Raw genomic sequence first — 18,191 nt, forward strand, 5'->3', positions numbered from 1 at the left:
GACTATACAGCAATTTAAGTAGAGGTTCAGGATGGAGGGGGAGGGGGAGATCCAGTAAAAATAAATTCAGCAAATAAAACGATCCTAGCATAAGTACATCAAAGCAGGAATTCCTCATTCATAGAAGGATTTAGAAATAAGTGAGTTTTCAATAGTAACACTCATTTGACAATGGGGCCACTCAGTAATTATTTTTTGGTATTTTAATGTCTTATGGTTAATTGTAGAGATTGTTTCTATTTGGATAAGGATTAGATCACCATGGGTGCATGCTTTAATGACTAGTAAATTAAGATTGTAATTTACGTTAGCAAGAAATTACGAAAATGAAGCTGAAATGTGTCCAATGCATACAAAATCTTGTAGCAAGATGGGTCAGTATGATTTGGAAGTATGATCATATTACCTACCACTCCTATACAGTTTACAGAGATTACCAATGCATGCTCAAGTAAAACTCAAAATTATTTTGTTATTCTATAAATGTGATCATAAAGGGCACCATGAGCCTCTGGCAGCTAAAATGTGAGAATATGATTTAAGGCAATCACTACATTCTTCCCAATAGGGCTTGCTGTGACTGCTCCAATTGTCAGTCAGGCATTTGATGTGCACAAGATAGATATTTTTTCATATGTGGGGCCATAGCTCTGGAATCAGCTCTCTCAAGGGAGGAGAGCAGCATCTGCAGTTTGAAAAGGGACTGAAGGCTCGGCTCTTCATCCAAGAATGTGGCTTAAATTGCCCCCGTTACGTTAGATAGATTATGAGTCCACCAGGACAGATAGGGGAAAAATGTTTGAGTACCTGAATGTGAACCGCTTAGACAATCTCCATTGATAGGCGGTATATAAATAATTTGCATAAATAAAAATATATAACTGGTAATTAGGGAAACTGTGTGTGAAGGATTTTAACTTTTGTTGTTTAGAATATCCTATTTACTATGATATTCCTCAAACGATTTCCTCTACATCTACAACAAGAACGAAGGAAGTCATCCTGCCATTGTATCGGGCAATGGTGCGCCCGCACCTGGAGTACTGTGTCCAGTATTGGTCACCGTACCTTAAGAAGGATATGGCAATACTTGAGAGGGTCCAGAGGAGAGCAACACGAATGATTAAGGGCATGGAAAACCTTTCATACACTGAAAGGTTGGAGAAACTGGGGCTCTTCTCCCTGGAAAAGTGGAGACTCAGAGGAGGCATGATAGAGACTTACAAGATCATGAAGGGCATAGAGAGAGTAGAGAGGGACAGATTCTTCAAACTTTCAACACATAAAAGAACAAGAGGGCATTCGGAAAAGTTGAAAGGGGACAGATTCAAAACGAATGCTAGGAAGTTCTTCTTTACCCAACGTGTGGTGGACACCTGGAATGCGCTTCCAGAGGATGTAATAGGGCAGAGTAACATAGAAACATAGAAGATGACGGCAGAAAAGGGCTACAGCCCATCAAGTCTGCCCACTCTGCTTACCCACCCCCTGTCTATGCCCTAATGACCCAATTACGGTACTGGGGTTCAAGAAAGGATTGGACAATTTCCTGCTGGAAAAGGGGATAGAGGGGTATAGATAGAGGATTACTGCACAGGTCCTGGACCTGTTGGGCCGCCGCATGAGTGGACTGCTGGGCACGATGGACCTCAGGTCTGACCCAGTGGAGGCATTGCTTATGTGCTTATGTACTTGCGTGCTCCTACCTTCTGGTATATTGTTTGTTTCCAACTACTTCATGCTCATGGTGTAACTTTGCTGTATTCATGCAGCCTCTCTTGTTGTAAACCATCTTGAACTGAAAGGTATGACGAGATGTAAATAAAGCTTTTATTATTATTACATAGGTTGTTTTACTGTAATCCACTTGATGTTATGATATGTGGGAAAATATCAAATAAAAATAAAGTAAATCAAAATCAATAGATCTGGATTACTGCTGTTTGGGGTCTAGTTAGTAATAGCGGCCCCAAGACTATCTCTGGCTGACTCCTGCACACTGCCACAGCTTCAGGCTTACTCATGCCAACCACTGCAACTAACCCCTTTATTTATATACACATTATCTAGATTTTAAGTATTTTGGTGAATAATCCTCTTACCCCACCCCCACCCCCTTTTTTTACAAAACCATACCACGGTTTTTAGTGCCGGCTGTGACAGTAACAGCCCCAACACTCACAGAATTCCTATGAGCATCGCAACTGTTACCACTGCAGCCGGTGCTAAAAACCATGCTAGATTTTTGTAAAAGGGGAGGGTTAGAGTTTATTCCCCTCTGCTCTGAAACTCACAGGGGGCCTTCAAACTACTATTGCTTTTATGTTCATCACAGGAAGGTTTCGCATACTGCATAAGGCATGTGGAGATCAACAGAGGAAAATTAGAACATACGCTTCTCCCTCCGTACTCGCGGTTTCGATTATTCACGGTTATTAGCTTGCTGGCTCCTCCTCCCCCCCCCCCTCAATTACATCAGCTTGCATAGAGAAATTGCCAATTCCAAGTGTTTACAAAGAAAAATTGCTGATTCCTGGCCTGGCACTTTCTTCACCGTGTTTTACCTCTCCTTCAGGAACGAGCCAGGTCTCCCACCATGTTATTCGCGGTTTCACCATATTCACGATGGTTTTTAATAGAAAACAGTGAATAACATATGAAAAATTTATTCGCGTTTTTTCTGTATTTACGGGTCTGTTAATCCCCTATCACAGCGAATATGGAGGGAGAAGTGTAGTTGGAGTCTTGGGGTTGCTAGGTTGAAAGACTGCTCCAACAGGAAACAAGAAGAACTTATGCAAATCATTTTATTTTATAACCAACAAACTATTTTGCATTAATGCTTTATATCTGGGGACTGCTGCTCTCCTTGTGATTTGTGAGCAACAGAAAGACTGAGGGGCACTGGAAAACAGCCTGTCTATAAAGAGATGACATTGCACTAGGATGATAACAAATGAGGCCTCTGGAAGTCATACCAGAGTACCAAGGGGAAAGAGATGGTTTGGATGACCTTGCCTAGGAAACAAATAGCAAATTTCTGTATCTCTTTCAAAGAAAAGAATACCCACTACTTTCTACTTGTAGAATATATAACTTCTGTCAGACTGCTATTGGACATAAAGCGAACAGACACTTTGTGAATCCAATTTATTCTACTGTTGCTGTTTTGAGGCTAGTTGCAGGTGAGTTTCATATCAAATTTAGAAATCTCATAAGTGTGGTACTCTTAGAAATTTGACACTCCAGACTATTAACATGATATATACTGTATAGCTAAGATAAAAGATGTTAAAATATGTGTCTAAAGTTTGGAAAGAAGACATGCTGTATCTACTGAGAAAAGTCAGTCTAAAGTCATAATATGGGATTAGAACTGAGCATAAACAAGACGAAAATCATGAACATGGAAAATGATGATTTTGAGCTTGAAGGCGATTGAATAGAAGTTGTCAAGGATTTCAATCTCCTGGGCTCTTTCGTAAACAAAGAACTAGCAGAGAAGAAATACTCCACAGAATAGCACTTGATCTCTCTTCAGTGAAGGCTCTTGACAAAGTATTCAGAGGCAGGAAATAACACATCAAATGAAGGAAAGACTTGTCCACGCACTCATTTTCTCAGTGGTCAATTATGGATGCGAAAACTGGACACTAACAGAAACAAGAAAGAAGATTGACTCATTTGAGCTTTGGTGCCGAAGAAGGATTTTATGCATGCCATGGACTGCCAGAAGAACAACCAAATCGATTCTGGAAGAGATCATGTCACTCGAAGCCCAAATTAAGTTACAACTGTTTTATTTTGGTTACACTATCAGAAGAAAGAGATCACTGGAAAAGGACATCGTGTTTGGGAAGATTGAAAGAACAAGGCGAAGAGGACAACCTGCAACCAGATGGTTGGATATGTTGAAAACAACCATGGGGGATGATGCTGAAGGATCTTAATGGACTAGCACAAAACTGATTTCTTTTTAGATCAGTAATTCATCAAGTCATTAGGAATAGGAGTCAATGGCACTTAACACAAAGTTTGTGAAACAACCTAATCCACAGATATCTTTCATGTATTTTGAATACCATATGTCACAAGCCTGTGGTCTTTTCTACCTGTGTTTGTCCTCTGTAATGTCTATGAAGATGTTTTAGTGTGCGTTGACATTAGAAGTACATAGTATGCTATTTAATCATTTATACCGTTCTCACAGGGGAGCTCAACAGTGTATATGAATTTATTCAGGTACTCAAGCATTTTTCCTTGTCTGTCCTGGTGGGCTCACAATCTATCTAATGTACAATGGTGGGATTAAGTGACTTGCCCAGGGTCACAAGGAGCAGCACAGGGTTTGAACCCACAACCTCAGGGTGTTGAGGCGTAGCTCTAATCACTGGGCCACATTCTCCTCCAATCAGAAGTGAGCCAAGTATTGAACAATGAAGCCATTGTGACATCACTGATGAGGTTGGCGTTTAGGCATTGGTGGAATGAGGCATTAAGACATCACAATCTCAGCTCTGGAATGTTGCTACTCTTTGGGTTTCTGCCAGGCATTATGACATCAGGGAAAGGGATCAGGACTTCTATACCACGTTTTTGTAGTTTCATAACCATACTCAAAGCGGTTTACATACAGGTACTTCAAGCATTTTCTCAGCCTGTCCAGGTGGGCTCACAATCTATCTAATACACCTGGGGCAATGGGGAATGAAGTGACTTGCCGAAGGTCACAAGGAGCAACATGGGATTTGAACCCACCTCAGGGTGCTGAGGAGGTAGTGTGCCACCCTGTTATTTGTGATAGAGGCTGAGAGAGGGGAGCCTATGGCCACTTAAATGGGGTAGAAAATTGCCAATATATTACACAACAACCCCACCTATAACAGAGGGAAACATCATCAGAAGTGGGGAAGGGAGTGTGCACATCAGCCTTTGGAACAATTGAGCATTTATTAAAACATACACACCAAATAATTCAAGCCAGATTGAGGACTCTTTATGTTTTAATGTATTCACAATTGTTCCAAAGGCTGGTGTGTACACTCCCTCCCTTCCCCACGTCTTCTGTAGAGAAGGGGCTGAGACTGTCTTCCCTCGCGCCTCCACTCAGTCAACAGCGCGAAAAAACACACCAACCGCCACCCCAAAGCAGAAAAGGCGCGCGAGCTCAGCAACCACCTCGCGCTGGCGCGCGCGGCGGCCTTCCATCGGCCAGGTCCCGCCCCCAACCCTTCTTCCGCGAGCGGCAGAGGGCTGACAGGACGTGAGGAGCGCAAAAGGCGGGAGACTCTGGGAGCCCGCGAGGGAGGCGCGCGGCTCTGCAGCCCCGCCCCCTCCCAGATGAAAACCAACAGAAGGCAGGAGGTGGACGAGCGGGGTTGGGGATTCGGTGCCGTTTCCAGTCAAATGTAGGCCAAGGCCCTGGTTCTGCGCTGAGGGCTGAAGCGTAGACGTTCTGCAAGAACACTTTCTCTCCCTAAAAGACCTGGGGTGGAAGAGAATAAAGTGCCTGTCTTTCGAGGGGGGGTGGGGGGAGCCTCCAAATTTAGGGTTACCAGACGCCCGGATTTCCCCGGACATGTCATCCTTTTGAGGACATGTCCGGGGGTCCGGATGGCTTTTAAATGCCTCCTCCCAATCACATTGGGCAGGAGGCAATCCGCGCATGCGCGGATGCCACGCAATGACATCACGTGCACGGGAGCGTGCATGTGATGTCATCACGTGGCATCCCCGCCTGTGCGGATTGCCTCCGGCTCAACCGAAGCAGGCAGCGGAAGAGGGCGGGTCTAAGCTGTCCGGATTTTACACCCCTTCTTCTCTCCGCCCCCTTCCCTTCCCACATACCTCTAGTTGAAGTTGTTCGCAGCGGTCAACAACATGTTCTTCACAACCCCATCGGCTCTCCTGCTGATGTCACTTCTGGGTGTCGTGCATAGGAAATGGCATCAGAGGGAGAGCCGATGGGGTCATAAGAAGCATATTGTTGACCGCCCTGAGCAACAACGTCAACTAGAGGTACGGGGAAGGGGAGGGCGCGTGCGGGAGGGGCACCTCTCACCCTCGCTATGCCACTGATCCAGGTTTTACTTCCATTGAAAACAATGGAAGTAAAATCCGGATGTCTCAATGAGTGGATGTCCTTCAGCTGTGGCCCTGAACCTCCTATTACCACCGGGAGGAGGGGTAGGGGGGGTGCTGCACCAAAAGAGATATGAGAAAAGACTTGATGACCTGAATATGTATGCCTTAGACTAGAGCGGTGTATCACCAACTGTGCCACCCAAGATTCCAGGTGTGCCATGAGACGCCAAGGAGGAGGAGAGGTGCTGGCCGACTACCTACTGGATGTGCCTCTTGTGGCAAGAGGCACATCCGGTAGGCAGTCAGCCGGTGCCAGCACCTCTCCTCTCCACTTGTCTTCCCTTCTAGCACTGCCCACTAGTGTCTCAGGGCCCCGTTAAAGGGCCATGGTGCATGTGTGATGTCATTGTGTCAACGTCCGCGCACTTCCAGATGCCTTGAGCCATGGCCAACACATTTAGTGTGCCACAGCTTGGTAAATTTTGCGAGACACTGGACTAGAGGAAAGGAGAGATGATACAGAAGCCATTTAAATGCTGTAATTCAAAAGTAGTAATATACAAACAAAGCTTGTACAAATTTATTAAAAATTTGAACACCTATCTTGGATTCTAGGTGTTTTACATTAATAAAAATGGGTTACAAAATTTACAATTTATAGACAAGGACAAACAAGAAACGTGGACTTGATCCACTGTTAAATAAAATGGATGAGGGGAGAACTACAATACAAATAGCAAAGAAAAGAAGACATTCAAGGGATAAATCATAGGAATAGGGGAGGGAGACTGGACTTGGTACAGGCCTTGCATGTACCCTTCCTCTCACATGGATTTTCATGGTAGCAAGAGACTTATGCTGTAAGAGGAAGGGTAATTTTATTGTCCACAGCATATTTTTAGTGTGTGCTAATGCTATGATTTTTCTCCATGCTTCCATGTGACTAAACTCTGCCAGACACGGACAGTGTATTTTAATATGAATGCTTTATTATACTTTTATATCTTGTGCATTACAGGTGAAAGAATGGCATGCATCAGCTCAGGAAAGAACTTCGTGGCCTTGCTAGATTTGCATCCAAATCTGTCTCGTCCTGTAAGTCTCAGTGTTATTTTGCCATTGTTCTTGTAGGGGAATCAGGGCAGGTTTTAGACTTCCTGGGGCTCAGGTCAGATATACAGACTGATATACAGTCTGCAGCTGCCCCAAAGCTTTTCTTCTGTCACAGCCCACCCCCTCTGATGTGACTTCCTGTTTTCACCTTGGTGGAATGTGGTAAGAACATAAGAATTGCTATACTGGGACAGACCGAAGGTCCATCAAGCCCAGTATCCTGTTTCCAACAATGGCCAACCCAGATCCCAAGTATCTAGCTAGATCATAAGCAGTAAAATAGAGGGAAGGCTTTGAGACAGTTGGTAGTATATCAGAATAGCTGATGCATCAGCAACCCCCTGTGAAAGGAAGTCCGGGAGGGGAAGGGGAAGAAATGCCCAAAACATGGGGCCCTATGGAGCTGTGGGGTCCAGGGCACCTGCCCTGTTTGTTTCCCCTAAATGCAAGCCCTGAGGGGAATTGTATGTAACTATATTATTTTACAGCAGAAATGTTTGATTGGCCATATAGCAGGGCTCCTTTTACTAAGGTGCGCTAGCGTTTTACTAACGGAAGTGTTAGCGTTGAGCACGCACGGCATTGTGTTGCATGCTAGTAAAAGGAGCTCATAGTCTTCATCTGCCTTCATTTTCTCTATTTCTAATGGCACAATTGTTAATTTTCTTTTACATATTAGGGAAAGGAAAGTTAATAGCACTGTTACCCAGTGTAGCAGTGAGGATTGTAGTGACTGAGCAATTTTTGCTTAAAAGCATGAGATGATGATGCTTTATTTTTTAATTGAACAGTGATGGAAACGATTGTACAAAGTCAGCACTGAAATTCTGATATATCAATGTAAACATCGGAGGCATTTTTCCATTGGCTGTAGAGTGCAGACAGTGTCTAGTAGTATTGGCTATTATCTGAATGCCTGTGTTTTACAGAATTACTACATCATAGCTGAATTATTTTCTTCTCATTTATTGGGATATTCAGTTTCCCCTGTGCCACTCTCAAAAGACAATGGGTAGACGAAATGGGATAGTTTCACATGATGTTTGTCTTGTACATTCATTTTTCATATCTTAATTTTGTTGCCACAAAGTATATCCAGGCTACTACTCAATGCCACTAGTATATCCCCATTACCCTGACTAAGTAAAATTGTTCCAAGAAATATCAAGATTGCCCCAGAATTAATCTTTCTGTTGGTAGTGAATCTCTTAAGTTATCTAGCTACAAGCCCAATTAAATCCATTAAGTCTTAGCCACGAAACTAAACTATTTGCTAAATCCCTCCTCATAGTTTCCACACCTTCCAGGATGTCCACCCTATTGCAGATCTTGGTTTCATGTGCCAAAAGACAAATGTTTCCCATTGATCTTTTACAATATTGCTTATGGAAGTATTAGAAAGAACCAGGCCAAGACTGACACCTAGAGCACACCACTGGTAATACCCCTTTTCCATTGAATCCTGAACTCTGATTACCACTTTGCTTTGTGGTCTCCCACTCAGCTGGTTTCTCATCCAGTTAGTCACTTTTAAGGCTCATACCAAGTGAGCCTGGTTTATTAGACACCTATTCAGAACTATGTACACCCCATCTAGTGCTCTCCCCTGATCAAGCTCAAAGAAATTGATCAGATTTGTCTGGCAAGGCTTTCATCTGGAACACTATGGCTTGGGTCCTGTAGTCCATTGGATTCCAGAAACTGTACTATCCTCAGTCTTAGCAGAGCAGAGCAGAGTAGAGTGGAACAGGTAGACACAAATTGCTTCTTTACTCTTTCCAAAAGGATGAGGATTAGGGAGCATACAATGAAGTTATTAAAGAGAACATTTTAAAACAAATCCGAGGAAAAAAAAAAATCTTTACTTGATGTAGAATTTGTTGCCAGAGAATGTGGTAAACGTTATTCCACTGCAATGGATGTTTCGTTATTGTCAAGCGGGTAATCTCCCCATCGTTAAACTTAATTGGTTTATTTGCCTTTAAGCAACATGTTTAAAAGCAATTAAAATTGCATTAAAAAAAATAGTCACCCGAATCTCATCTACGGAGGTACCTACAGGTGTGGTTAATGCCAGAAATGAACTTAGGCGCTTCCGTAGACGCAATTCACGTCAGACAAAGGCGCCTACGTTTCGCTTGGCTGTGATTGTGCAACCGGTGCTGGCCAATACCAACACTGGTTGCAGAATCTGGCCAGGAAAACTTATTGAAAAATGTGATAGTAGAGTAAAATGGTATTATCTTATTTTCCATTTACAGTATTTCTGTTTGTAGAGGGAATGATGGGAGGGGAGGGTGGTAATTTTATGTATTATAAGATAAAGTAGAAAGATATGTTTAATTGTACTGTTTTGATGTTTGTACACTTGATGTACGATTGAAAATGAAAAAGATTTAAAAAAAAAATTCTGTTTGTTTATTTATAAACGGGTGATTTTTATTTGTCAGTGTTTTCAAATTTAGAGCCCATGTATTGTAACACCTCTACAGAAGCTCATGCAAACCGCTCTGAATTGCAGTATAGAAGCTCACAATAAACAAACAATCTTTATATTTTGCACAGTTGCATCACTGTTTCTGGTTTTGTAGTGTTGCACTATATAGAGTCTGGCTTCTTGGAGGTTCAGTTTAACTTTTGTCTACATATTTCTAATTTTAAGCCCCTGTTATCAAACCACAGTAGAGCTTTTTACTGCGAGCTGGTGAGATAAATGCTCTTGACACTTATAAGAATTGAATCAGCATCACAGCATTTACCATAGTTTGATAAAAGGGGCCCTTAGTTTGTGATATCTTATTCTATACTGAGTGAGGGTGTATCTGTGTTCTATGGGTATGAAAAAGACTGTGTAGGATCGATCTGTACTAATCTGGCTTGTTTAGTTTTACAATGGGTATATTGATGTTCTAGTGCTCACTGCAGTATTTAAAAGGCTGCCTTTTCCTAGGTGCACCCTTGTTGTGTGACTTGTAGAGCTTTACTAAAAATAATATTTTTATAAAGAGGAAGGAGTGTTTAAAAATTATCAGCCCCAGGTGTCAAATAGAATATGCTAGGTAAGCCACTGCCTGTTAATTAAAAACTTTATAACAGCCAAAAAGATCCAAACGGTTTACATGCATAGATTAGAACAATTATTTATTTATTTAAAAAAATTATATACCACCTAAAACTAAATGGTTTACATGGCTTACATACACAGTGTTAAAATGACAACAAAATAAAAAAAAACAAATAAATAGTAATAGTAAAAATTATCCTCCCCAGTTGTTTATTATAAGTATAACAGGTATATGAAATCTAATTTACCACATACGTCTGTGTCTTACTTTTTGCATTTCAGAGTGTATTTGGCATAGTAATTGGAAAAACAGATGTCCGAGGGTTTCCAGACAGAAAGAGTTAAGTTTAGTTAGATTTACTAACCTATTTAAAAACTGTTAAATTCTAAGCTTGTATGTCAAGAAAGGACCATGACGTGACATATTACAATGCTGAGGAAAAGTTTGTGAACCCTTAAAATGCTCTGTAAAGTGGATCTGAGAATAGGAAGTTAGAGAAACCAGCCGTACTTTGAATTCTTATAAAAACAAAAGTCCCAAATTGTATAACTGGAAGAGATAGTGGATGATATATGGGGGGGGGGGGGGGGGAAGAATGAGCACAGTTTGCTTGAACTAAAAAAAAAGTTACATTTATCCAAATTGTACTATTATGGCTTTTAAACTGAGTTCAGCATGCCACCGAGGGAACTTGATTGTGTCATGGCAGGGTCAGTGACTTGTTCTACAGGATTATAGCAACAGTAAAGTTTCTCGTGGTTGGCAAGAACCAAAGTTCTTATCTATTTACCTCTTTATATTTATTTGGAAAAAGTAAGTAAACAATTTCAGTATTAAAGGCTGTCTGTAAGAGCACTATTTTTCTTTTGTACCCTAGTTTATTTGTATGATGCTTTTGCAATTGCAAGAAAGAAAAAAAAAGAAAGAAATACAAGCATATTTAAGCACTGTGAGCTATTAAGAGACCAGCCAGAGAAGATGAGCACCAGAAATCTGCCTTCACAATTCCTACTTGGTTCATTTTTGTAGTCACTGACAAGCATGAGGCAATAGGAAGTTCACTGTTTACTAGCTTTAGTAAATGCATCTAAAGTGCAATACAGTTATTTATTATCTCTGCAAACATTCAAGTCTGTTGAGAAAACAAACTATCTATTCTGGGCTGCTTGTTTAAAAGTACTGTAGAGAGACTCAACTTTGTTTTCAAACTACAGGCCTATTTCACTAATTATTGTTGATGGAAAACTTTTAGCTAAAACATTGGCTTTACGTTTGGCTAAGGCTCTCCCTTTTATTATTGATATGCACCAAACTGGATTCGTTGCTAAGAGGTATTCATTTAATAATACTAGGTTGGCTTTTCATATGTTCAATTTAACAAAAGCCATGAATGAACCAGCTTTCTCTGTGTCCTTGGATGCAGAGAAAGCTTTGGATCGGATGGAATGGACCTTTATGTATCAAGCTTTAGAATGGTTTGGTATAGGTTCTAGATTTATACAAATGATTCAATCATTGTATAGCTCCCCATCTGCAAGATTGTATATTAATAATCATTTATCAGAGCGTTTTAACTTGCGGAGGGGGGTTAGACAAGGCTGTCCATTATCTCCTTTGCTTTTTGATATTGTATTAGAACCTTTGTTATTAGCTATTCAACAAGCAAAGGGGATTCTTCGTACAGACTGGGAATATAAAGTCTCTGCATATGCGGATGATATACTGCTTTATTTGAGGAATCCAGAAACTTCCATTCCATGCTTGCTTGAATTGATAGAGAAGTTTGGAAAATTTTCAGGATATAAGATAAATTGGAGTAAATCAGAAATTCTGCCACTTAACCTACATTGTACTAAAGGATTATTTGACTCATTTTCCTTTGTATGGAAGGAAGATGGATTAAAGTATTTAGGAATTTAGATTAAAAGTACACTTGAAGACACAACAAAAGAGAATGAAAAACTTTTATTAAAGAAAGTAACAGAAATGTGTGAGCAATGAAATCCTTTACATCTTTCTTGGTGGGGGAGAGTTCAAATTATTAAAATGATGATATTGCCTGTGGTTTGTTACCAAATGATTATGATACCAGTTTTTTTCCAAGGGTCCTTTTATAAAAAATTAAATGGTATTCTTACAAAATTTGTTTGGCTGGGCAAAAGACCTAGAATTGCTTTAGTATCTCTACAAAAATCAATTACGGAGGGTGGGGTAAATTTCCCAAGTTTTTATAAGTACCATCAAGCCTATATTTTACGCCAGGGTATGTATTGGGTCCTCCCAGAGCTCATGGAAAATATCCCTGATTGGTTATATTTGGAATGGCGACTCATGTTCCCTTTACATTTATGTCATGTTCTCAGTATTAAGATGCCTAGAAAATATAACGATAATAGAATATTAATGGATATATGGAAAACTTTGCGTTATGTCAGCAATTTAACACCTAACCCAATACATAAGTCAACAAATCAATCCATTTGGCTTAACTCCAAGATTCAAATTGGCGGATTTAAAATTGTCTGGAAGCATTGGATTATTGCAGGTATAAGGGTTTTAGATGATGTTATTTCGAATGGTAAACTGCTTGATTTTTCACAGTTGCAGCAAAAATATGGTCTTAATAAAACACAAAGTTTTAAATGGTTGCAACTGAAGCAGGCCACTCAGGAGGGAATGGAAAAATCTTAGTAATCGATATAGTCTGGAATTCTTATGCTTTCAGGTGGACTTCTTGGGACACCAAGCCGCACAGTGGTATAAATTGATAACAGGATTTATAAATAAAAAACCAAAGACTGGCCTCAGAGATATTTGGAGCATTGAGATTAAGCATCAAATTTCTGCGACTCAAAGGCCATGAATTTGGTCTTGGAGGATGAGGTGTACAGTGTCAGCATCTATGAGACAAGTTGAATAGAGCATTTTGGACCCCAGTTCGATTACAAAAGTTAGACAGCTCTAAGTCTAATAGATGCTGGCACTGTAAACTTGAAGTAGGGACTCCAGATCATTTATTATTCTATTGTCCCTTTATCATGGCCTTTTGGAAATCAATTTGGTCCCAAATTAATTGTTTATTAGAGAATCATGTAGCACTATCATATGACACGATTTTATTCGGTATGTCTTTTTTTTTTTAATTTCTGTATTCAGTTTTGCATATTACAACAAGTGTATCAGAAAAATTCATATAATCTTATAAATATACACTTGATTTTCTTCATGAACACTTTAAGTACAATATATCATACTTATATTCATATTTTATAATGTAATTCAGTATGTCAATGAGAACAAAGAGTCATATTTCGTCAAACAACAATAAACTCTTATTGATTATGACAGGATATTACTAATAATCGGAAAAACTGCAGTAGATTAAATTATAACTTTTGGTGGAATTCATTGTGTCACATTTATAAAATGGAAAGCATAATTACTATTCTAAATGGGAATTATAATAAATTTAAAAAGATCTGGGGGCCATTGACATCTTACTGTAATGAATAGACACCATTTTCTGTTGAAAGTTTATTTGCAAATGGGGGGAGGGGTGTTTTAAAATTTACTATAGGTTTATTTAATAGAAAACAATATTTATATTTGTATATTTTTGATTAAATGTTAAAGAAAAGGGGGGATGGTATAAATTTATATTTTTGATGTTATTCTAGTAAGAAATACAAGTGATGTATTTAATTATTATGTTTTATAATTTGTACACTTGATGTAAGATTTAAAAATGAATAAAGAATTTAAAAAAAAAATACTTTAGAGGAACAGTGTGACCAACTATGTGCAATATGAAATCTTTCTAATGAACTGTAAAGACTGAATTATGAACAACTCAAATCAAGTTTTTCTCTTTTTAGATTTTGGTTCAGAAAGGTACACATTCAGTTTTACCATTAGAGATTCTCCAGCTTACTTTATAAATGCATTTGCCTGGGGAAAAGAAGAGTATATTAAATCTCTCTCAGAAAGTTTCAGAGTTGGTGATTGTGGTAAGTTGCCATTTATTCTCTCGTACAGTACTCTGCTTAGTGCGTTTTATTCTGAAATTTATAGTTAATTTTGTGGTTTCACTAATCACCCCTTTTACAAAACTGTGATAGCGGTTTTTAGCACAGGCCGGTGCGCTGAATGCTCTGTGCTGCACTGGACATTCATCAGGAGCAGTGTAGAGCATTCAGCACGCCGGCCTGCGCTAAAAAACGCTATTGCGGTTTTGTAAAAGGGGGGGATAAACTTTTCCCTATTGGTCTGTAGACTAGAAGCAAATTGTTCAGTTTGGTTGAATATAGCCACATATTTTTTTTCTTTAAAATATGAACATTTCAAAATCATCCACATGAGTTATGCATTCAATATAAAATTATCTTTCAAATGTCTTGTTCTTCACCGGAGTTAGGTTCCTAGAAAACCCTGTCAATACCAAAAACATGACCGTTGTTCCTTTGCAACCCTGTTCACTAACACCATAAACTCATTTTGAGTATCTTTCTTGTAAAGAACAGCTTTGCTTTTTACGTTCTGCATTTTATAAATGTATTTTATAAAGTGCAATATATACATAACAGTCTTTTGGTGAAACAGTACTCGCACATAGCTCTTCATGGGAACACACTGCACAAGGCCGTGAATAAGCAAAAATAGGTTATACTTTATTTTACATGAATAAGTGAATCTGTGAATACGGAACACACGGATAACAAGAATGCACTGTGGAACGCACTGCAAACAGTGCCTACATCAGTGGCAGTCTACAAAAACACCGCTGATTGCGTTTCAATCACGCTATGGTGCCGTTTGCAGAATGACACCTACCTTTAAACAAAGGCACCGGTAACGTGGGCCAGGATTTTGAAGGCCTATATTCCCGGCACCTATCACATCTACAGAGGTGCCTAGTGGTGTGTAAGGTCATTTCCAGCAGAAACCATGCCTACTTTGACCTTAGATGGTGGTAGCCGCCTCAACGCAATTGCGGCACCCTTTTTGGACGTGCCTGCGGACACCTACTTTATTTTTAACAACATTTTAATTGGTTTTAAATGACACAGTCAGTTACCATGCCAATTAAACCAATTAAGTTACGGCACCATTTATAGAATATATCCCTGTATGCATATGTGTATATGGTACATGCATACACTTTGCCATGTGTGGTCATTGGCAAATTTTTTTAATGAAAGTATGCTCAAAGTTCTGCTTTTGAAAGTGACTCCAGAGAATTTACTTGCATATATTTATGACTGTTCTTTGGCATGCACAATTTCCTGGCTTCTTTTATCTGCATCAAAATATTTTCTAATCAGGCTCACTTCAGGAATGCCTTCACTCAGTCTGCTTAAAAGCCTAGTTCTGTGTATAAAATACTGTTTTACCTTTGGAAATGCCTTGTAAAATTAGAGGGGCCAATATTCAAATCAAATTGTACGTTCACAGGGACTGCTAAATGTATAAGTTGAGTGCTTGTGGATTTTTGTCTGATATATGGGTAATATTGGGCTGAAAATCCATCTTACTGGCCTGATACTTTCTGTATGGTTAATGGGCAGACTGAGGGTGGGCTACAAAAGTGATCTGGATAATGGTGATAGTCAACCGCTATCCAGATAATCTATACATTTATTTAGGGCTCTTTTTACAAAGCCACAGTAGAAGTTTCTACCATGGGCTGGCGAGGTAAATGCTCTGATGCTCACAGGAATTATATAAGCGTAGGAGCATTTACTTGCTGGCCCGCAGTAAAAACCTCCATGACAGCTTTGTAAAAGCCGGTGTTAATTTCTTATATACCACCTGAAAACTGTTGAAGCAGTGAACGTTTAGGTACAGCAGGCCTAAACTAAATGGTAGCAGCGTTGATCGTACAATAATAATATCATAACATTCTGGTGTTTAAATGAACATGGTCATCTTTGCCATTAATATCTTTAAACAATATGCTTTTTTCAGTTATAATTGAAAATCCCTTAGTGCAAACAAAAGATACTGAAAGAGAAGAAAAATTCAATCCCACAACACCGAGGTAATTGGTCAGAAGACATCAAAGATATTTGTTAGGGAGACATATTCTATCTTCATGTTGAAGTGAACATCATGCAATAGGAATGTACTTTTTTAAAAAATGCAAGAATATATTTAGTTTACCTCCAGAGAGCAAAAGAAAATCAAAGCTTCCATTTTCCTTTGCTCATACATAGTAAATGACAGTTGGAACGTGACCAAACTGGCCCATCTATTTTGACAAGCTACAATTCTTCCACTCTAGGTAGATAAGCACACAAACCTCTGCTCTTAACCCCTACTCTCTACTTTGGTCGCAAGTATGTCTAGAATCTGTTATTGTGTTAAGCTTCGGGAGCTGCATTGGTACATTATTTCTGGCCTTGCCATCTTCCTGTGCTTCTTGCAATAAATACAACATCCAGGTGTTTTTTCATATCTTAGCAAATTTTTAATAATCTACTTAGCTACTAAAATATCTTGCTTCCCTGTGCTCTTTGAAATATTGGGTTTTTATCAAGGTACTCCATATAGATTTCTCTGAAAGTACACTTCTGCTCACTAAATTGAAACCTTCCTATAGTAAACAAAATCCCAACATGGTGAACTGATATGTGATGAGGTGCTGCTTTTATTTACTGGCTTTCATATTTTATTGATGTCCTAAGACTGCCATCTAGGGGTGAAAATTGTAAAATAGAACATTGATCAGAATGTACACCCTTGCTAGTTTAATGCTTGAATACCTGTGTGTTGCATGCTTTCTTTGGCTGTGTTCCTTGCGGAAGTGATGCTTAACACAAGTGAAAAGCATCAGAGCTGTCTGGCGTCCAGATTTATATCAGTTTTTAAAAAACTAGAAAAATCAAATGACTTTATGACTTATTATAAAAAGAAAGATTGCAAGGGGAAAATGTGGTGCAGTGGTTAAAGCTACAGCCTCAGCACCAAGGTGGGTTCAAACCCATGCTGCTTCTTATGACCCTGGGCAAGTCACTTAATCCCCCCATTGCCCCAGGTACGTTCGAAAGATCATGAGCCCACTGGAACAGACAGGGAAAATTGCTTGAGTACCTGAATAAATTCATGTAAATCATTCTGAGCTCTCTTTTGGAGAATGGTATAGAAAACAGAATAAATAAATGTGTCATTGCCTACAATTTTAAAAAAGAATAAATTAATTAGAAGCTATTTAGCAGGCAGCATGTGTTTAATGTAAGGCAGTGGTTTGCAATTTTCTATTGTGACACACCTGACAGAAAATATTTACATGCATGACATACTAAACACTACAATTTGTAACTGAACAAAGGAAAAAAAAAGCCATCTATATCATTTAATTGTTGCTAACAATAGTGGAAGGGAAATACATATGCAAAGCTGATATCTGCCAGGATGGAAGAGAGAGGCGGGCTGCATCATGTTCATTTGGGACTGGTGATAGTAGTAGGAACAGTTATGGCGATTCCAAGTACCTGACTTCCTGATTCTCAACTTTCCAACTTGCAGCACACACATAGTTGTTAAGAAAAGCACAAGAATGTTGTCTGTCAAATTTTTGTTCACACACCAGTGTGTCCCAACACATTGGTTGAGAACCATTGATGTAAGGATTTTTTTTTTTTTTTGCTTCTTTTTATTGGTTTTAGCTATTACAAGCTGTTGATCAGTGAGGTTCATTCAGTTGTCCAAATTCGTGCCAGCTGTGAAGTGGAGCCCAGCTTGCTTTCGCTATTACATCTACCTACGAAGGAGTCTCATGATTACTACTCCCTGAGTGACATTGTGGAAAATGGGCAAAGTCTTGATGGCAAAGTCATAAATGTTCTTGCTGCAGTTAGGTTGGTAAGTTACAAGAAGCAAAGTGAAACAGCTTCTTTTTTTCATCTACAATCCCTAACAGTCTGATCACTT

At 39.4% G+C, this 18,191-nt stretch overlaps 1 protein-coding gene across 3 annotated transcripts in view; it reads left to right on the plus strand.

Annotated features, from left to right (window-relative positions):
* The first annotated feature begins 5,303 nt into the window (after nt 1-5,303).
* The window catches only part of MEIOB (meiosis specific with OB-fold), a 53,680-nt gene continuing 40,792 nt past the window's right edge, over nt 5,304-18,191 (plus strand). For 2 of the 3 annotated variants that reach the window (XM_033962535.1, XM_033962537.1), the window contains exons 1-6: nt 5,304-5,408; nt 7,103-7,179; nt 10,544-10,601; nt 14,138-14,269; nt 16,227-16,299; nt 17,927-18,122. In XM_033962535.1, the coding sequence (XP_033818426.1) occupies nt 7,111-7,179; nt 10,544-10,601; nt 14,138-14,269; nt 16,227-16,299; nt 17,927-18,122 (528 nt within the window). In that variant the 5' untranslated portion in view covers nt 5,304-5,408; nt 7,103-7,110. The remainder of the gene's footprint in view (nt 5,409-7,102; nt 7,180-10,543; nt 10,602-14,137; nt 14,270-16,226; nt 16,300-17,926; nt 18,123-18,191) is intronic. The other variant, XM_033962536.1, reaches the window with a different exon arrangement.

This window comes from Geotrypetes seraphini, chromosome 11 (assembly GCF_902459505.1).
Source record: "Geotrypetes seraphini chromosome 11, aGeoSer1.1, whole genome shotgun sequence".
In the NCBI taxonomy this organism is placed as follows: domain Eukaryota; kingdom Metazoa; phylum Chordata; class Amphibia; order Gymnophiona; family Dermophiidae; genus Geotrypetes; species Geotrypetes seraphini.